Source organism: Perissodus microlepis, chromosome 20 (assembly GCF_051167445.1).
Source record: "Perissodus microlepis isolate ML-2025 ecotype Zambia chromosome 20, ASM5116744v1, whole genome shotgun sequence".
NCBI classification, from domain to species: domain Eukaryota; kingdom Metazoa; phylum Chordata; class Actinopteri; order Cichliformes; family Cichlidae; genus Perissodus; species Perissodus microlepis.
In genome coordinates this window covers 7,002,009-7,023,451 of record NC_140480.1, presented here as the reverse complement: position 1 = coordinate 7,023,451, position 21,443 = coordinate 7,002,009, and the positions used below count along the sequence as shown (strand labels likewise).

Genomic DNA, 21,443 nt, shown 5'->3' with positions numbered 1-21,443 from the left:
ATTCTTTAAATATCATGAAGAAAGTGTATTAATTTATAACCTTCAGTCTCCGCTACGGCAGGGGGCGTAGGAGGCGGTGTGCAGTCAGCAATAAAACACATAGAAGAAGAGGATGACTATAGGTCACGTGAAGCGATCTACTTTACAGTAGTGGCTCAGCGTTTTACTGCAAAGGTCTTAGGAACACTTCTGCTACGAGTTATAGTTTTTTTTTAGTTTTGGTAATTCATTTCGTTGAATTAAAGGGTAGAGTTATACTAAAACAGAATTTTGTAAAATATTTGTCTTACAGCTATAAATCGCGGATTTGTGGTGTTTTGCATATTTCGGTGCTAGTTAACCACGGTTAGCTCGTTAGCTAACGCCAACATGAACATGGACAACTTAAATCAGTCCGTAACAACAGGAGTGCCTTCTACCACATCGTCAACGGCAAGTAATTGCATTGCCAATGATAATACGACAACCAACGTGAGCAGCATCCCGTCGGTCACAAGTAATGGTAACGTAACGTGGCTTTGTTATTGTCTTTGTTATTATTCTGAGAGCATTTGATGATTTCATCTCGCTCTGGAAGTCGGAATTTTCCACGATGTACATTGACTATTGTCAACATTACCAAGCCTGACTGAGAGAAACGCGTACTATCCTGGCTGCCGTCTTACACTGAAGTGATTTAAACATATTTATTACAAACCCTACCAACTACCATGTTTCAGGTTAAGTCCGTATCACTAACTTAACCACTGTAGCAATTTTTAGATTGTTAGTACAGTACTTTGCAAAAGTCTCAAGCCATCCATGATTTCTTTATATTTTGCCAGGGAAGATTGGAAATGGGTACAGTGTATTGAAAAAATGTTAGTATATAAGGTAAAAACAGAGTTTGTGCAATTCTCACAAGCTTGAAAATAAAGTGAATATTTGATATGATCACCTTTTATTATTTAAAAGAGCTTGAATTCTCTCAGGCAAGCTTTCTTGTAGGTTCTTTAAGTCGTCACAGAAAGTTGATTCTATTTATCTGACTGTTGAGATATGTTTTATCACTCATTCAAGTGACGTCTTCAGTTTCAGCTGACTGTGGGGTCCCCAACCTTGTGAACATTACATTTGCATAAAGACTGAAACTAACACAACTGACTAACTGTTAGGTCAGTTTCCTGATTACTAATATAGAAATTGTCATGATCATTAATTAATGGCCATGGGTACCGTTCAGTGAGAGTTGGGGAATTGGTGCAGTCACAGCATTGTGAGATGGTGAAAGACCCTTAGGCCCCATCCTTAAGATAGATTTAATTTTTATGTAAAAATGGGAAACTACTTCTCCAAGTAGTCTTTAGCAATAGTTTTCCAGGCTTCTTGAAGGACATCTAAAGCTTCTTTGGATGTTGGCTGCCTTTTGCTATGTTGTCTGCCAAGGTGGTCCAACTATTCTTCAGTAAAGTTTAAGTTTGTTCTTTGGGATCCCGATCCATGAGTGATAGTGCTTAATTGTATATTTTTCTTTCCAGGTATTTTTTAATGCATTAGCAGTATGTTTGGCGTCATTGTCATGCTGAAAGATGAAACTGTGTCCAGATAGTATTTTGTGGTGGATATCAAAATCTGACCCTATTCATGTGTGTTTATAATTTAATCAAGTTTACCTAAATCCCCAACACCAGTGGCCAAATAACCAAGCGGCAAAAGGTGCAACTTATCCTTTAGGTGCAGATGCACAGCTACACTCTTTTGATGATACAAATGTTCACATTTTGGACTGACAAAACAGATGGTTTGAAAGAGGAGTAAAATAGGCCATCTTTGCCCAGTGTCAACAAACATCACTGAACACAGGCCGCCACCTTCAATGCTATCTTGAGATCCCTTTCCAGACACTTCAACCCTTGCCTCAGGTAACCTCAATATGTCATGATAGGGAGGGGCAAGGTCTCACTGTAATTTCACTTGAAACCTCTGGTTTAATGACTCATTCCCTTTTTTAACTCCTTGGCTCATGTCATGTCGCACATGATTAATAGTAGGTCAACGATTATCTCCAAAGGTGACATTCTGCACTAGGGTTTAAATATCTGGGACTCTCCACCTTCGTTATTTGAACTGAAGAAGCTTTTTGATAAGACGTGAAACGTCTTCACAAACTTAAAGAAGTTCAATTGTCCTCTTTTTGCCTAATTTTCCAGAGGGGTAAAGCCACCCTTTTTCCAAGCATTTAATAGACCCTTCTTGATGTCTCTTTTTATAGCTTCGTCCTCATCGGCTGTGGTGACACCGTCTGCAGACACATCTGTCTCCAATGGAGTGTATGTTCCTGGTGGCATCACCAATGGAGATGTGAAGCCTGTTGTTTCCACCACGCCACTGGCTGATTTCCTCATGCAGCTGGAAGAGTACACTCCCACGGTAAGTCAGTTAGCCCTGCTACATCATATCTTTACATGTTTTTGACAGTAATGTTTCTTAATCAGTGCTTGATTGGCATATACATAAGTAGTTATTCACCCCCCATCAGATTCCTGATGCAGTCACAGGTTACTACCTCAACCGGGCTGGCTTTGAGGCTTCTGATCCAAGGATGTGAGTACACTCAATTCTGGTCTAATGTCATGGACTTGTCAGTTTAGACATTAAATACAGCAAAAAGGCTCCACCTGTGCATGTGTCCTTTAAGTAGACTGGGAAATTGTATACTAGGAACAGCTTTGTGTCTGTCAGTGTGCACGCATGGAGGAGTACATAATCCTGATATGAGTGTGACTAATAAAACAAACAGCACAAATCATAAGGCTGCTCAGTTGGTACATTCAGAGGTTTGATTGATAGCCACCAATTTACTTAACAAACCTATGACTTAAAAGCCTTTATATAATATGAGTTCACCATTAAAAACCCGAGTTCAAGGCACTGAATGAGTCGGAAATTAATGTAATCTGGCATTGGGAACATGTTGAAGTCACAAATAGATGACTGTATTGTCAAATATTTCTATGCTCCTGCTTAATTTAAAGAATTTCCCAATGGTCTACAGCATTTCTTATCTTAATACTGTGTTAGTCAGGTAGCACTGTGCTTTCTGATATTAAAGGGAGTGTTGGCTGATTAGATTTGCTTAAAACAAACTGGCTTTAACCTTTTAACCAAAATGCAACATCTCTAACCTTGTAAGACTCTTTAATGTCAGCTTTGTGATCACTCCGAACAAGATCAGAGAAAATCTGAGGTTTATGTGTGTGGTGTTTTTCAAAGTAAGGATACAGATGGGCTGTAAACCATTAAGGGAAGAAGTCATTAATTATTTTCTTTTTTCCATGCATAGAATTCGTCTGATCTCCCTCGCATCTCAGAAGTTTATCTCAGACATTGCCAATGATGCGCTGCAGTACTGCAAAATGAAAGGCACTGCCTCAGGAAGCTCAAGAAGTAAGACAAAGGTAAGCTTGTCTAATTTTAACAGGCACTTTAAATATGATGTACAATATTTAGAGAGCGCTGTGTGAGTGTTGCTAGAAGAGGAAGGTTTCATCTGCTTTCAGTTATTTTTGCTCCTAATAATTTTCTTCCTCCTCCCGTGTATAGGATAAGAAGTACACATTGACTATGGAGGACCTGACTCCTGCCCTCGCAGAATATGGTGTGAATGTGAAGAAACCTTATTACTTTACATAAAACAATTTCTTTAGAGCTTTTTGCTATTGCTAGTACTTATCTGCCTGCTTGCACAGCAGAGTTTGTGACAACCTGTATTGCTATTTTTTTTTTTCTTCTCACCTTGAGTTAGAACAACTTTGAGAAATCTTTGCAGTCAATTTGCATTTGGTCATTTGTTTTGTGGCGCAGTCTTTGCAATTTGTTAATTTGTAAAAATGTTGTTTTATTGTGAAAATAAAACCTTTAACAGAAACATTTTCCCACAAAGGTGTCAAAATTAGTAAAGCTAATCTTTTCTGTATGACTTTTGTTCCTCCGCCTTACAGTTCAAATTTCTTCAAATGTGTTTTGCTGGATTCAGATCAGGGACATACTTTGTCATAACTTTCTCCTTTTTCTTCTTTAAAACAACTTTGGTAATTGTCGGTCTGTCTGGGATCATTTTCGTTTTGGAAACTTCCCCACTTCCAAAGCTTCTTCAGACTGGGAGCCTCGCTTAAGTATATAAGGTTTCATTTATAATGCTGGCTTAAAATGTCTGAACTACAGTCATGCAGCTACATCTCTATACATCCTGGCCGACACAGTTCCTCTTAGCCCTTGCTAGAGCCACATGAAACCTACTGCACCCATCAGACAAGGCTTTGTTTTTTGGTGAAGGTCAGATTATCAGTTTTCCTGGACTTTTGTGAACAGTGATTTTTTTTTTTTTTTTTTTTTTCCCTTTATGGATGCGGCCCATGACAGCTTTATGTGATGTTCTTCACAAATGTCAGATACCAGAGCAGGACTGACACTCTGGAATTCAAGTGATTTACACCCCCAACATTTTCATTTTGTATTGTATAATTAGTCTAAATTGGAAATTTCACGTGTGAAAGATTTTTGCTGCTGTATTTATAAGCATAGATTTGAGATTATAGATGGTATAGATTTTAATAAAAGAAAAAAACTAAGTTCCAGACCTTTATCCTTACCAGTTGATACACACTTAATGAATTTGATATGGAAAGGACTACTAAATAGTACTAAATGCAGTAATTTCGTTGACAGTTTTTTAGGTAGAAGTAAAGACAAATTCAGCCTTTTTTAAAAATTTTTTTTTAAACTGTTCATTTGTTACGCTGCTATCAGTAGGCATGTCGCCATGATCATTTATTTCCGTACAATCGCGCTTTTGGTGACGAAAGTCTTTTGTCCGCAGAAGGGATCTGTAGCACGTCTCTCGCGAGACGCCGTAGTTCCGACAGCGCAGATCGTGGTTCAAATTATTGCTGTGTAAATAGCCAAACGTTGCATTTTGTTGTCTCAGAAAGCGGGTAAATCACGACAATGTCGATTCAAGCCTCAAACCCCAACAACCCGGTTGTGTTCTTCGACATTACCATTGGAGGGCAGGTGAGTAGCATCATAAAGACACTTTGAAGCTAACCGGGCAACGTTACCGCGTCACATCAGTGGCAACAATAAAGTTCATAGTCTGGTTAAACCCTGTTAAACGACCTTGTTGTAAAACATACACACCTGATGTACATTATATACAATAAGGCTGGCAAAACCTTTATAATCCTTTTCATTAAATACGGGTGAGTTTGTTGAACTAATGTTGACGCGGACAGAGAAAGCACGTTGACTTTAAATCGAAGATATCCCGATGTTGTTCAAAAGAATAACCCTCGCAACTAAATGCATATCAGTATGGTACGATAAATTTGTTATGTGACTGTTATTCATCTATTGACACCGTGGAAAAAGCTGCATTTGGAAAAATGACTTTTTGAAAACTTTAGATATGTCTCTGACACGCACACTTATATAGACTTGGTGTGTATATAAACTTGGGGATTATCCTGTAACAATGCTTCTTGGCCTATTTATTTTCACTTAAATGGTACCACATTTGTGATTTGAGAAAGAGAATTTTGTATGTGGGTTGTGCCCATTAAAATCTTTTCCAATGCCAAATATCTTATTTGCGTTTCACTTTTATTTAGTGTCATTTATCAGATTGGATGATTAAAATCTGAAGAATCAATACATCCTGGCAATTTAACAATTTATTCATTGAACAAACAGCAGCCTCAGTAGCATGTGGAAGACCCATACACAGCCACACCAACCTGGCACCTCCACCTCATGGTGGTCACATACTGTTATGCTATGGTGACAGGTAAGGAAACGGTCTTCGTGTGGTCTTGTTGCCCTCAGATGCACACTTCGCCACCGTCTCTGTCATCCCCCATTATACGGATCTTGGCCTTCAACTTGGAGATGGTAGGGGGCTAGGGCTCACTCCAAGTATTGCTTGTTTTGCAGAACGCCATCTTGAAGTTGCCATATCTAGAGCAGTCAAACACAGCATGCTTGGAAAAGACAACATCTGATCACTGTTCTTGCTTATGGGTGCTTCTAATCATTTGCCCATGGCACCTGAGTGCCAGCACCTCCTTTACCTGAGAATCAAAACTAGAATCAATAGCAGAATAAGCTGTTTGGCATTGAAAAAGAAGACATACTCTACCTGCTGCTCAACCCACAAAAGCATTTTCCTTATAGATGTGGCACCATTTAAGGGCAAATAAACAGGATTTCTGACAGTTTAAGATTTAGTGCCAAAAAAATCATTACAACAAAGAAGTAATTGACCAATCACAAATATTGTTTGTGCAAAGTTTATATATGTATGCGAGTGTGTGTATTGAAATACAAGTATTTATAAATTAATATGTATTTTACTTCTTTCTGCATCAAGTGTTATTGGCATTGCCATTCAAGATTACATTATGTATTAATATATTTTTAGACAGATTTATTTAATATATTTTTAGAGTTTTAAAAAGAAGTAAATAGTCCTGAAAGTCAATATTATTTTTAGCTTTTTTCTGTGGTGCTTTATGAGCCTGCCCCTTAATAACTAATAGGTGGAAATTTGATCCCATGAGCTCCTTTAAAGACACCGCCCCCAGTTGCATAATGAAGCAGGAACAATGTAAAAAGAAATTAGAGAAAAGATAAAAAGACAAAAGCTATTTAAAACAGAGAGACCAAGAATTATTTTCTATGTTTATCTTTAATTTTTCATTTTGGTTAATGATGGTTCATTGTCTCAGACTCTCTCATTGATTAGTCATATTTTTTTTCTTTTTTTAATGAAAGTGACAGAAGTTCCCTTTAACATTAAAAATGAACACCTATTATCATAACTTGCCTTTGAAAGCATTAAAATAATATACAGACTCTAAGTACCATATTATGTTAACATGTTAAGTCCTCTTTTTTTAATTCATTTTCCTGAATTTTCTAGTTGAAGATTGTTCCATATTTAGGTTTGCTTAAGACTTTGAGAAAAAAAATATGTTAGCCTAAGAAAGGAGAATGTCAGTAGTGCTAGTAGTGACTGTTTTTACATAGAATGGTGGTGGTATGAAGTTTGAACTACGTGTACCAGCATATTGTAGTTTTCAGGACACATCTGTCATCTAAAATAATTACAACAAAAGAAAAAAGTCTTCATGAGACCCCTTTACTCATAATAAACAGCCTTATTATTATGATATGGTTAAGTAAAGAAAAGATGTATTTTAGTTACAGCCAATTACAAAATGCCAATGTGAGGTCAGTGTTGGTGCTGCAGTGCGTTCAGTTGTGTTATCTCAGCTTCGTCAGCAGATGGCGTCAGTGTCGGATTAAAAGCTTAGTTTTAAGTCAAGTTTATTCTCCAACTTGGAAATAACATATGATGGAAAAAAAGATTACATCCATTGTAGCTTCTGATCATATTTAATGATGTTCATGAATATCCAGAAGAAACTTTGTACCTTTTTGATTTGTACAAAACAGTCAAGCAGTAGGAGTGGTAAGAGGAAAAAGAAGGTATTGTAAAATAAAATTTTATGATGCTACCTGATTCTAACAGAAGAAGGAATAAATTTGAATCAATCATTCAGTCATAGCATCAGGTGTGTAACTTAGAGTAGAGTAGACATTTACTGCAGCATTGACACAGGTGAAACTTTCTTAGTGGCTCATCACATCACGTTTCTTGTAGTGTAGACCAGGGGTGAATTGCCATTCATACTACACCAATTTACTAATAGATAAAGAAGAAAAAAAATTACAATTACAACAACTATTACGAAGGGGCCATGGTTACATAAAATAAAAAAGAAACAAAAAAATCCAAATACAAAAACCAAAAAAACACCAATAAACCAAGAAGCACTCAGCGTGGAAACCGTCACCAAGGCAGCTCACACTCTGAGCAGTATTTACTTTTATTAGAATAGTATTGTATTTTGTGTATTATATTATTATTTATTTTTTTATTCTTTTTTTTTTTTAATTCTTAAAGTACTTGCTTCAAAACATAGTATAGTAAATATAATATAAACTTCTGGTAACCTATATCGCTTATGCTGGCAGTGCAAACAGTGGCTGTAAGATATTTTAAAACGGCCTTTAGCACTTTGACCTTCAGATGAATCTATTTACCTTAAAGATGATGTCAGAGGTCAAATGTGAGTTAGTTTTAACCTTTTTTGTTGTTTGTATATGTTTGCAATACACATCACGACTTTAACAGTCATAGTTTCTAAGTTATAAGTCTGTTTGGCAATTTTTGACCAATAAAACATTAAGCTGACCTTGAATAGCTTGGTGGATATAAGTCAGATTTGAATAGATTGTTAATAGGACCTCGTTCTAGACCCCTACAAAGTTTGTTATTCAAAGCTTTTTTCAGCCAGTGTGTTTAAAGACAGAATGATGCTTACACATACAAACATTATCAAAAACCTAGACGGGGGTAAAAATGACATTTTCTTTGAATTAACATAAACTCTGTTTATAATTACAGGACAGTCTGACCAATGAGCTGCCAAAACCTTTTCTGTAATGTTATACATTTCTTACACTTTAAGTCCAGCTGTGTTGACAGATTTCTTTTATTTACTACAGCAATATTTCTTTATCATATAGAAAAACTTGTCCCATGCATAGGAATTCGATGCACTTAGCATCAAAGTCTGCTGTATGTGGCCCACATTGTACAATGAGTTTGACTTTCCATCTAGGCTTGTGATGTCTGTTACTTTCAGGTTTTTTCTTACACATTGTAAGTATTTCTCTTCTCTTTTGATGGGTTGAGCTCAGGAACCATCAGCTCGGGTTGCATTTCTGTGCTTATATGCCAGTAAATGTGCCATGAGCACAGATTTTCTGGTAAATTGGTGTGTGGCCCTAGAGTCTTGCTCTTTACCCAGAATAGCACACCCAGCAGTAAACTGTTGGTGCATTCCAGCCACAACAGGTTAACAGAGATGTATGCAGGTACTCCAAGGCCAAAAACCAAACAGGCCAGAGACACAGCAAGAAAAGGCATCCAGAATGTGGCAAAGCCCAGTATTAGACTGATCCAGAGAGGCGGTCGATGGTGGATTGTATGTGTCAGGTAACGCTTTTCATCACCTTTTGTCTCTGGGCAGAGGGTTGAAGTGAGTAGCAAGTTGTTCCCCACCTTCTCTTGTTCTTCCTCTGCTTCACAGAACTTGTCAGCATCTCGTACCCACTGGGGAATATGTGAGCAAAATGGTAGCAGTGCTAAAAGGATTGCAGTGAAAATCCCAGCAATGAAGTTGATCACCAGTTTTGACTCCTCCACTTCACACACCAGAGCTTTCTTCAACCTTTTGCCGCAACTCATATCCATCAGTTTAGCATCAGCATGGCTAAAAGAGTACATAAAAGCTAGCAGCCACATGAGAAGTGTCAGGAGTATATTTACGAGGGTTTTTAAGAAGGCTCTGCCGTTGCTAAGAGCTTTGTCTCTTAAAAGGTAGTCCATTAAACTCAGGCATATCATGGGCAGTGGTAATGCTGCATATGTTGCTGAGGCATTAGTCAAAATGAGGCAGGGTGTAAATGAGTGGACAGGACCCAGTAACCACACAGCTGCCATTAAAATGGTCATCACCCAGTCAGCCAGTATGATGGACAGGCTGCACACACTCATAAAGATGGTGTACCGTTTTTGACACCATAAATAAAAGATCACTGTTTCCAGGCCTGCTTTGGAAAGTAAAAGTGAAACATACTTTCCAGTGTTGTCTGTGTGACTGGCAGACATGCCCTCCCATTCATGTATAATGGCCATCATTCTGAAAGTGTGGCTTGTGTCAAACAAAGATGGCAACTCTGGCAGCATTTGACTTGGACTGCAGTGTTCAGATGTTCCAGGAAATTCTGTGAAAGACAGCAGAAATTGTATAGACATGATGAAAGCTTATACGGGAGAAAAAACCACAAAAGAGCTTTTAGCTGTGAGTGCAAGGTGAGAAACCACCTATTTTCTGACTCTTCTAGGGCTTTTGTTCTAGGGCTACAGCTATTGATTATTGTAGTTATTGAGTATTCTATCAATTAATCAAGTCATCTGATAAGAAGTACTTTTGCCTTTATTAATGAACAATAGTAAATATTCACAAGAGAAAAAAACACTACTTTGATTTGATTTAACAGAAACGGGGAGAAAATATAATAAAAGATAAATATAAAAATAAAATAACATGATAGTTAACAAAAAAGGAAAAACATTTTTTTTTTCATGCCATTGTATTTTTACTTATTTATCACAACCTAAACCACACACTTGGTATTTGGCAGGGGGGGGCTGTGATGTCTGCCTTTTACTAACCAGCAAAGTTACTGTCTTAAGCCCATGTTGCCCCTAGATAGCACAACAGCAGAAATGATGACAATGCTGTCATAGTTTAACGCAAAGAGTTGCGGTCGTTAGCGAGACGGTGAGCTCACGTGGAATGAAAGAAAACATTTTTCTGCCTTGCAAAACAGCAGCGCTTGTTCCTGTAATCACCATTACACCTTTACTAGGAAAAAGCTGGTGGGACTCTTTTCTGAAACCACCCGATAAACAAGTTTCAACATGAATAAAAGCGAACTTCGCCACTCCCATTTGCTGCTTTCTTCAGTTAAAATCTACAGTAGAGCTACAGAACATAAAATAAAATACGGAGATGAACTGTAAAGTTAGTTTAATATAATCTTTAAACCAAAAAGCTTGCTGAAGGCTTTTGGCAGCTGTTCTACTTTATATGGCAGCAATACCTGCAACAACCAGTGTGAGTCTAAAGGGCGTGGAGTTGGACCATATTTATTTCACGGTTTTAGTAGGATTATTTTTCTGGATTATACTAATATAAATATGTAACACACTGAGCCACTGACCCAGTGCTGCTAGGTTGGACACTGAAATATTATTGTTAATTATTAACATCTATAGCATCAAAACTTCAGTTTTGTACAGGAGGAAGAGTTGCATTGAAGCACAGGGCACGCCTCAGTTCTGAGAATGTCGATAAACTTGTTTATCTTCATTGCAGTCATGCATATTCATTAGATCGCTGAAACATAGGTTAATGTGCACACATGCACAAAAACCCAGACACACACCAAGTTTACCAAGTTTGAAAAGATGAATAAAAATACTTGAGAAAAAAATCCTGATTTAGGTTGTCATAATTCATGCATGACAGGGTTAAATAACGATAATTACAATGAAACATGCCATGCATCTATAGTAATATTAAACAACCTGTGGGTGGCAAGGTATGGAGTGACACATCAGTGTCCAATGTAGTGGTTTATGTGCAAGTATACCATCAACACTGACACAAACACAATAAAACAGCCTTTGAGTAGCTGTCCACTGTAGTGACCACTATGCATGAAAGGGTTAATTGAAGGAATAATAGATAGAATAATCAGTAGCTGCAATCTTTCCTGCTACAGATGATCTCCTGGTGTAGATGTTAATAATTAATTGTAAAACATATTAAAAAATATTGCCTTCAGGATATTTTATAATTGAGTTACTGAGTAAATTGTTGCAGATCTATTTTATTGAATACCTTTGCTCCTGCCCCTATTCAGATTATCGTTGTATTTCTAAACTTTGATCATTATATGAAGAGGGTATTTTAGAGGTCTGCTTTAAGACTCCACCAAAGGAAATACATATACATTGTATGAATCTTAAGTTCATTCAACTATAAAGATATGCAAGTTATAAAATGTCTTTTCTTGTTTACATTTAATTTCATTTTAGAAAACGTTCTCCTGATAATTACAGTATGCACCGCACTTGTAAAGTCTGAACAGTTAAGGGGTCACAGTGGACTGGCAAAATGCATTCATGTAGTACTATAGATATGTATCATTATCAAATTTGGTGTAGTCGTAGCCTAAAAGCTGTGTTACCCTGCTTACAGGTCGCTAAGACTGAGATGATTACAAACCATACACCCTGAAAATAAATTGGGGTGTATCCGTTTGATGCACTGGTAAATTATTAATATTAAAATATTAGATTAAAAGAGGAAATGAGATACCAAGCAGTGTTAAAAATGAACAAATGCAAAAATTCTCAGTTTCTCTCACAGTGCTTGATGTGCATCCCAGAAAAAATTGTAAGGGCCTCATTGATTAACATGACCAGTCTGCTTATCTTGTATGTACCTACACACCTAAGAAAGTGGGAAATTGCTAATGAAAATAAGCATCAGTTGTTATTTTGGTATGGTAAACTCCTTTTATTGTAATTTTAAGACATGCTAAAGTGTTGTATTCAAACTGACCAATCAGTTTGCCACCGCAGAATCACTTCTGCACAATACAGCACACACATAAACTTTATGTTCCTTTAGATTTAAATCATGTTCTGCCATTGAACAATCCTGTGTTTGTCATGAGAACGAAATAATAAATGGCTCTGAATTTACCTTTCTATGCTGTGTTGTATTAGTCCCGTAAGCTTCAGCAGAGGTGGATAACTCTTGTTCAGTAATGTAAGTCCTGCTTCTGACCTGACTGTTATGAGCAGGTAGGCAACTCTTCATGATCCTGCTTCCCCATTGTTGATGCACACACCTGATGAGGCACACCTTCTATTTTTTTTTTCCAAGAACTCGGCTTGTTTTCCCTCCCACATGTATCATGGAAGTGACGACTTCCTGGTGCATCAATTTGCATGTCCTGCAGCCACGACAACCAGTGAATGCTCACAATGTGTGTTTGAAACTGCTCCGTTTAAATTATTTTGTTTGCCTACACCTCATGTATATCAAGTTACACTCGTTTCTTGGGAATCAAGATCCAGTGAATGGCCGGTTCACAGAAATGTCAACTCATCTGTCTTTGACCACAATAGACTGGTGATTATTCCTGTTGCAAAGTTGATATGTGGACTATGTCAACACTGTAGCCTTGGGTTTGGCTTGATTAGTTTGCTGTGTGGTTTTGTTCTCAGTTTTTGTATTGTTGTTATTATTTTTCTTTTACTCCTCCTGATCAGTTAATATAGGTGTGGTGAATTTGCTCGCTGTGGATTGGAAAATTTCAACATTGTTTGTTAGTTAAAGCCTTGGCCTTATGTCTAAGTCGGTGCACTTGAGACCCTGTTTTTCCAAGTAGCATAAATCCCTTGAAATGGAAATAATCTTGGAAAGTTGATACCCTAGTAATAGGATGACAACAAAAGTAGTCCACTGTTAAGAAAGAAAGTTAAAAGCTGTCTTACCTATTGTTGGGTACAAAACGTCAGGGGAAACCAGACTCCAACAAGGGAAAACCCTTACCAGATAAAATGTGCTGTGCTTGTTTGTTCTTTATCAACACAATTTCTGATTTCATTTCTTTGTCTGGAAACCTTAAGCATACTGTTTTATCTCTTTTATCTGGCAAGCACAGGACATCCAGAGGCCACTGTGGTTTGTCCACATGGAGTGGAGGACGAGTTGTGCAGTGATGTCATGAGGACAAACCGCTCCTTGTACTCCAAATGTTAGACTGTTCTCTCACACAGACTTGCACACATTGTTGTAACAGTGGGCCACTTACATGAATTCAACAGTATCAGAGAGCTGGGCGGAGAGATGGCCACACTCATTTACATGTATATATGTAAATACAAGGCTAAGATGATTTATAGTCCAGTGACATTTTGCATCAAGATTGTAGCATCTCATTATTTCTATTGTCACACCTGCATGACATCAAAACTGAGACACAGCAGAGCTTGTGTTGTTTAAACAACAGTAGCTATGTTCAACTTCGCCGAATATGTAAAGTGTTCAGCGAAGTCGACACAAATTAAAAGCCAGAAGTAGAAGGTAGAAAGTGTAACTGCAGCTCCCTCTGAAAGGGTGTTAGTGAGTGTAACTGGCTAGTCCAGGTTACATTATCATTTAGACAAGAATAACCTGTTTCTGTGTTCTGGTGCCAAATCTCCGCGAGGTATATTCTTTTGTGTGGTTACCCTTTGGTTGGTTAACCTGTAGTTTTCTTTACTGCAGTGTTGATTTTGACATGAAATTTAGATGTAGTTTTGTATATTCTTTTGACTAAAACATTATTTAGTTTAAGTCATTAAATTAAACATCTAAATTCTTTGTTTTTGTCTGGTTTTTGTTGCCTAAATGTCATAAGATTTTAGTAGACTAATTATAAACTCAAATTCAGTTGACTAAAATATACAGTATAAAAGTTGAAATTTGTCCATGTGTCTGCTCTTCTCTTCCTCCCAAGCACTGACATTTTGTTGTGTTTTCATGACAATTGGGACCACCCCATCAAACTTATTGTCTTGTTTTTGTTTTTAAAAAAAAAGTTTGCGAGAACTTTGATAATTCTGTTGGTCAATTATTGTTAACTTTTCTTTACTGTTTGACAGGATGTTGGACGGATGAAGTTTGAGCTCTTTGCTGATGTGGTTCCAAAGACAGCTGAGAACTTCCGGTAGAGAACAAGTCACACAATCACAGACTGCTCACAGCCTTATATGATATAATCTTCTTTGTTGTTGTTTGATATACAGTATGTGTTAACAGAAATCAAACTTTAACAGTTTCATAATCTCTTACAGGCAGTTCTGTACTGGAGAGTTCAGGTAAGGCAATGTGTGGTGGATGCATATTTGCAAATACCACATCACCAATCTGTACAGTTATTGACATAACATTTGCATGCTCTTCTTGAAAGCACTTGTTAGCAGGGCTGCAGTTATTGATTATTTTAGTGATCAAGTACTCCATCAATTATCGAGTAATCACATAAGAAATACTTTTGTCTTAATAATGAGCATAATATTCTTAAGAGAAAAGCAAAGGTTTTGCGAACTGAACCACTCATTCGTTTGCCTTGATGCATGCTCAATCATCCGTTTAAGTAAATCCCAAAAAGCTGATTCTGTTCATCTAGACGTAACTTTTTCAGTGGGAGAACTGTTTCGTCACTCATTCAAGTGACTTCTTCAGTCTAAGCTGACTGCAGGTTTCCCCAACCATATAAACAGTACCTTTGCACAATGACTGAAACTAGCCCACTGAATGAACAATGGGCTGTGAGGTCAGTTTCTTGATCATTAATATGCAAATTGAGAAACGCTTCTCCCACTGACATTGCTACGTCAAGATGAACAGAATTAACTTTTTGGGGTGCTCATTGGTTTGCATTTTACAAATTCCACTGTATTTTCGGGCTGAAATGTGTGCCTGCATGGTAAGTGTACTAGAGAAGGAGTAAGTATCTGGTGACTGAAGGAAGAAAAAAGCGTATATCAACATTATCAGAACTGAGGTGTGTCCTGTGCTTTGATGCAGTGTTTCCTGCTGCAGAAAACTTTGGGTTACTTGCATAACCCCAGTTCCCAGAATAGCATGGGTGAGATGTCTCACAATGAGATGAGCATTTATCTCATTCCACTAATCTTGATTGGCTGGTGATTGTAACTAGGGGTGGGCGATATAAACGATATACGATAGAAACGATATAAATTTGGCCAATGATAGAGATTTTGACTGTACCGCTCTACCGCGATAGCGCATGTTGATGATGTCATCAAGCTGCGCCTGTTTTGGTCGAAAGCATCGCAGCGGCTACAACCATTGTCGTCTGCAAATTATGCTGGGCGACAGTCATAGCAAAGAGATGAAGCACTTTTTAAATATGGGGAAAGCCAAAAACTGCGCTTCCTCCACTTCCGTAACATTGATTCCTTAATGTTGAATTCTCTCGCAGCTGCTCTATTCCCATGTTGTTGCGGTATATTAATAACTAACCTTGTATTGTGGATGAAAAATCTCAGTTGTTCTCCTGACTGAAGTTTATAGCATCCTGCTATGCGATTGCATTTGTCCCTAACCACCAGAATCCTTCACGTTAACTTTTATCGAGTGGAAAAAACGTTTGGCGTTCATCCTCCAGCTTCACTGTGCTAATGTTATGCTAACATAGCTGTGTCGCTAGCAATCACGTAGCACAACATTATATACCAGGTAGTTCAACTTCAGTAACCCTGCAAACGCCACTGCTGTTTAGTTTTCTGTCTTCATTTATGTTGGAAGTGGTAGCAGAGCTGTACGTTTTAATTAGTTTCAGAAATTTCTGTCAGAACATGGTATGAAATGTTTAGGTGGAAACTAGCGAGATAACTTCCTGTTAACTTCTAACTCCGTTAAATTTAATAAATTCTGTTTTCATGGATGCCTGGATGTTAAACTTAATTGTTACACCTGATAAAGCAGCAACGCTGATGATTTTATTAAAGATGAAAGAATTTAGACCGTTTTTAACTCTGTGTTCGTTTGACTTTGGGACCTGAACCGATGGCGTTTTGGACCCAGATTACTACGCGAAGCTCCTCACTACGGCAGCCGTAATGCTCTGACAATCCATTAAGCAGTGCGGCTTACCAAAGTTGTACTAAAACATTTTTTAACAGATTTCTGCACGCCCAAATCGGTTCGAGGTCAGTAAGCACAACCAGAATTCCTACATAAGGCACTCTCTCGATTTTTGAGAAAATTAAAGGATTTTAAGTGTGCCTTATAGTGTTGAAAATACGTTATACAGAAGAAAATAATATATCGCGATATATATAGTTACCGCACGTGCTTCAAATTATACGTGATATGGATTTTAGGCCATATCACCCAGCCCTAATTGTAACACCCACGTTGGGCAGAACCACCTATCCTTTAGTAACTTATGCTTACGTAGCTGTTATTCAGGATAAGCACCTCTTCTTGCCTTTCCTTAGCAAGAAGGGCTTGTCTATTGAGACATCTTACTCATGTTACTTTGAGAACTGGGGTTACACAAGTAGCCTAAAGTTCTCATTCCTAGCATTTGTTTTGATGTCCCATTATGGAAAACGGAGATTCCAGATTCCACATAGGCCAGATTGGGCTTCGGTTACACCCTGGTCTGCCCTAGAGCAAACTGAGTGCACGAGGCCAGAAGACAGGCAGTAACTTGGAGTACTCTTTGATAAAATGGCAGGTGAATATCAGGCCACACTCTTCTTTTTCCTGAGCTGCTGACTTACCTGCTACGCGGGTTGTCCCGGTGGAACTGCTGTCTGAGTTGTGGCTTACCAGCCCTTGTTTTGGGATCTTGAACTGAGTGGGAAGCTGGGTGACTGCCTGAGCAAAGGTCTGTCATGGGGTCGGAGGTGGTGTCGGCTCAGTTTTCTGGGAAGATGGAGATTGAGACCTCATCCTCCTGCTTCCCCGACTCACATCTATGCCTTATGGAACCCAGAACAGTCCTGAAATGTGGCTTGGATTGTGCAGCGTTGTATGCAAAGACAAATGTCTGTGATCACAGTGATCTCTTCCCACACATTAGAGTCAGTCCTAGTCGCATTGGCCTCACATAGACCTCTGCTTGGTAAGCAGCTAATATGGAGGTAATTTTCAGTGCTCTTACCGCTAAAGCCGCCACTTTGTAGGCCCTTTCATTCACAATGAAAATGTGGAACTCCTGGAGGAGCCCGTAGCCAGCCGTGGATGGAGGTGGGCTGCGACTTATCATAGGAAGTGAAAGTAAGCCATGCTTCTCTGTGCCCTCAAAATCCAGGGAAGAAGCCCCATGTTACATGAGTAACTGCTTTGCCGCCCTGGTGGCCTGGGGCAATTTCTTCCCTTCATAATGTGATCTGGTGGTCTGAGACCTGGTGTGTGTGTCCGTAATTGAAAATTTGTTGCCACAAACGAAGAGTAGAGCCCCAGTTTCTCTGCTTCCTCTGGTGTGAGGGGAAAAAAAGTGTATATCTTTGATTGCTGGGATGTTTACAACAAAGGCAATCAGTTAGCTGGTGTGCTAAACTGTACAAAAAAAACCCCCGCCTTACTGAAAAGTAAGTGGTATGATGCTCGATCAGTGATGAAGTCTCGGGTTCAGGATAGACAACCATAAGGTAGCTAGCGGCCGGTGAGGAAAAGTTAGGAAATCACTCCTGTCTATGGACAGTTAAGATAGCTAGCCTAATGAGGGGTTGAGATATGTTAGCTTTGTACTTTGGGTTGCTGTTCTGTTGAAACAGGTTATCATTAAGGATGACTCTGTACAATGCTGCATTCGTCTTTCCTTCAACCTGATTAGTCTCCCGGTTTGCCATAACAGTTTTGGAGTGTTATGACAAAGGCTGCGAATACTTTTGTTTTGTTTGTTTTTTTTAAATGAATTTCCAAGAATAATATTTGAAATAGGGCTGTATCATAAGAAAATGTGGAACAAGAGAAAGTGCTGTGAATACTTTCCAGATGTACTATATTTCATGCTGGCCCATTTACTGTAAAAATCTGAATCACAAACATAGACAAATCTACTTTGTTTCAAGGAGACAGTTGACACAGTTTGTACATTAAAGTATTTTACTGCTTACTTCATTTTCTTTTCTCACTGACTCCTGTCTTTTTAGGAAAGATGGCGTTCCTATTGGCTACAAAGGTTGCACATTCCACAGGTACTCACATGGCAGCTTGACTTCTGTAGCTTACATTAAACTCTGGTGTTTGACTTATGAAGTGTGTACACTACAGCAGCAAAGCTGAGATGATATTCTGCGCTATAGTTACAGAAGAAATGTACCGTGTTAACGAAGGGTCTACGATGACAAGACTAGCACATCTGTTACGTGATTCACAGTGTCATTTAGAAAACTTTTGCAATGCTACACTGCCTCTTCACATTTTGCAATGACATGCAACTTAAGTAATTTTACTGTGGCGATTGTGTACACTGACTAACAGAAAATGGAAAAGAGCATACATTTGTAATCTGCTGTCTATTACAGTTAGACTGTAATACTTTTCATATATTTGTTAACTTTTGTGAGGTTTTCTTTAGCAGAATTGATATTTTCTTTTTCCATTGGTCATTGGCAGGGTGATCAAAGACTTCATGATACAGGGAGGAGACTTTGTAAATGTAAGTACATGGAACACTGGATTGACAACACAAATATCCATAGTTTAATGGTTGTCTTTTGACTGTGTCTGGAAGATTTGCACAAACGCTTTGTGAATTTGAGAATTTGTTGTTTAAATCTTGCCATGGTAACTATTGACTTGAACTGAGAAGATTTATACCACATTGGTGTTTCCCCCTCTGGTGGTTATGCAGCGTATTACAACACATTTAAAGTTTCCTAATCTATTGCTTTCTTTATGAGCCCCTACTTACTACTGTATGTACTATTAATCTTTTGTGCAGGGTGATGGAACAGGTATCTGCAGCATCTATAGAGGTCCATTTGCAGATGAAAACTTCAGAATAAAGCATTCTGCTGCCGGTCTTCTTTCAATGGTACGTGTTTTGATAAATCTACTTACATTTTATCTTGCAGTATAGTGATTGAAAATGTTACCAGTTGATTGGGTTAAACTCCTACTGGATGGCTTAATCTCCACGGATACACTTCAGGTAAATCACCCTAACCAAAATGTGTCTGTTTTAATATCGTATCATATTACAGGCAAACAGTGGTCCAGGAACAAATGGATGTCAGTTTTTCATTACCTGCACTAAATGTGACTGGCTAGATGGGAAACATGTTGTGTTTGGTGAGTAAATCAACAGTATTGCATTTTTTTACTGTATTGTCTGTGTCAGAGTTGAATTGTCTTACTTGTAATTATTACAGGAAAACTGGTTGATGGCTTGCTGGTCATGAGAAAAATTGAGGTAAGAACTTATCTTCCCTATAAATCTACCATATTTGTTTAAACGGACAGATTTGTATTTGTGGTTCTTTTGGTAGGAGTAAATTGACAGAGACATTGTACACTAAGCTAAAAAATTTCAAAGGGGGAGAATAGCCATGAAAAAAAATTAAGCTAAAATGTAGCATTACCATTTAAATTTAAGAAATTCTCACAAGGCCCCATCTCTTCTTCCGCTCTCTTTCTGCCCGTTCCTGTCTGCTTTTTGTTGTGCTATCTAATAGAGCCAGAATGCTCAAATAATAATAGTAAAATGAATAAATTCTTACATAAAATTAATTTTGAAATGCCTTTTTTGGGAAATAAACGAACACAACCCAATAAAATGTTGACTTTTGTAAACACTCATCACTTTACATCTGTGATGTTTAAGGCTTCAAGACCTTTTTTAAAGCAGGTATCCAGCCTAATACTAACATCTACAGTTTAATCTTTTATAACGTAATGTTTATGTAACAAATAATTAAACCTGTAACTCGTACAAGTCCATATAAATCACCGTAGTTGGATGTAGTGCTTAGATTACAGCTTTAGAGTGGCATTTTTGTTCTAAACGTGTGTCACTTTCTTCCTACAGAATGTCCCAACAGGGCCCAACAACAAGCCTAAACTGCCCATCGTCATTGCACAGTGTGGAGAGATGTGAGCCGACACGTGCTAAACACCATGCCAACATTACACAGCCTCTGTATACTTTTAATGTCTTAATTGTGACTTGTTACTCTTCAGAAGACATTAACACACTGATTCCTACAATGACCAGTAGTGGACATTGATGTATTTATTTGGTTTCAGACTGCATTTGTTTTAAATTCATTGCTTCATTGCTGTTGTTCTGTCAAGTCCAAATTAAGACTGTTTGTGTACCTTTTTTCTTTTTTTTAATTGAACAAAGAATTGGATGGTGGTCATACTTTGTATTATTTCCAATCAATAAATTTCTGTACATTTTTATAAATGCTGCAGATTTTTTTTTATATCAAATTATTCAAAAGGATTTCATTAAGTGTCAAAGGGTGTCAAATGTTGCAATACTGACCATTGGATATAGTCTAGAAAGTAGTGAAAGCCAACTATAAATAGTCCCTCTAATAATAATTCAATAATTCACATCTGTAATAATCAGATTTACCTGATGATTAAACTTTATCAACTTAATGTGTGTTTGAGAAACTGTAGCCGTGTCCAAACTTTGAAAGAACATTGTGTACCCAGAGTAATCTGAGCTGCTTTGGTAAGTGTTACTAGCTCTGTTTCCTTATAGTGCCTTTGATTAAAAATTGATCTTAACCTCAAAGTTATGGAGGAAATGAGAGGACCACTTTACAGTGAAACACATCTTCCATGGCAAGCACTCCAGTGCCAAGCACTCGTCTGCTGAACTTATGGCTACCTCTTCTATCTCAGCCATCTATACAGATCTAAGCCTCCACAGACCCCCTCCCCCATCCATGCTCTCCCTCCTCGGCCTTGGACATCGTTCCCTTGGCATAAAAGAAGCTTTTCAGATGGAGACGCTGTTCTTATGGAGGCAGGAAGGAGGCTTTTTTCCCCCATTTTTTTTGAAAGGGGGATCTCTGTTGGGAAGCTTTCTGGGGTCATTGCTAAAGCCCATCTTTGTGTATGGGACAACGGTGCTCAGACATTAACAGCAAGCTCTTCACACATCGGCCAGTGCTCGTAAACAGTGCCAGTGGAGCATTAACATGA

At 38.1% G+C, this 21,443-nt stretch overlaps 3 protein-coding genes across 7 annotated transcripts; 2 read left to right on the top strand and 1 right to left on the bottom strand.

The window, feature by feature from the left end:
- Positions 1-102: 102 nt before the first annotated feature.
- On the top strand, positions 103-3,907 carry taf10 (TAF10 RNA polymerase II, TATA box binding protein (TBP)-associated factor). Of its 4 annotated transcripts, none has more exons than XM_084916950.1 (5): positions 103-496; positions 2,288-2,409; positions 2,519-2,583; positions 3,323-3,437; positions 3,583-3,907. In XM_084916950.1, exons 1-5 carry the CDS (start codon positions 370-372, stop codon positions 3,670-3,672), a joined length of 519 nt encoding a protein of 172 aa, XP_084773076.1. In that variant the 5' UTR covers positions 103-369; the 3' UTR covers positions 3,673-3,907. The 4 variants fall into 4 exon arrangements, with proteins under 4 accessions (XP_084773076.1, XP_084773074.1, XP_084773075.1 ...); XM_084916948.1 differs by having other exon boundaries at positions 2,252-2,409; XM_084916949.1 differs by having other exon boundaries at positions 103-502.
- Positions 3,908-4,842: 935 nt separating this feature from the next.
- On the top strand, positions 4,843-20,691 carry ppih (peptidylprolyl isomerase H (cyclophilin H)). Its single transcript, XM_084916951.1, has 9 exons — positions 4,843-5,052; positions 14,399-14,463; positions 14,591-14,614; positions 18,431-18,475; positions 18,897-18,939; positions 19,225-19,317; positions 19,487-19,574; positions 19,655-19,695; positions 20,311-20,691. Exons 1-9 carry the CDS (start codon positions 4,987-4,989, stop codon positions 20,377-20,379), a joined length of 534 nt encoding a protein of 177 aa, XP_084773077.1. The 5' UTR covers positions 4,843-4,986; the 3' UTR covers positions 20,380-20,691.
- Positions 6,530-13,488, bottom strand: LOC146363976 (uncharacterized). 2 transcript variants are annotated; one of them, XM_084916946.1, is made up of 2 exons: positions 13,247-13,488; positions 6,530-9,894 (listed from the first exon to the last, which is right to left on the bottom strand). In XM_084916946.1, the coding sequence occupies exon 2, from the start codon at positions 9,854-9,856 to the stop codon at positions 8,759-8,761; it is 1,098 nt and encodes a 365-aa protein (XP_084773072.1). In that variant the 5' UTR covers positions 9,857-9,894; positions 13,247-13,488; the 3' UTR covers positions 6,530-8,758. The 2 variants fall into 2 exon arrangements, with proteins under 2 accessions (XP_084773072.1, XP_084773071.1); XM_084916945.1 differs by lacking the exon at positions 13,247-13,488 and adding an exon at positions 12,450-12,940.
- Positions 20,692-21,443: the final 752 nt, after the last annotated feature.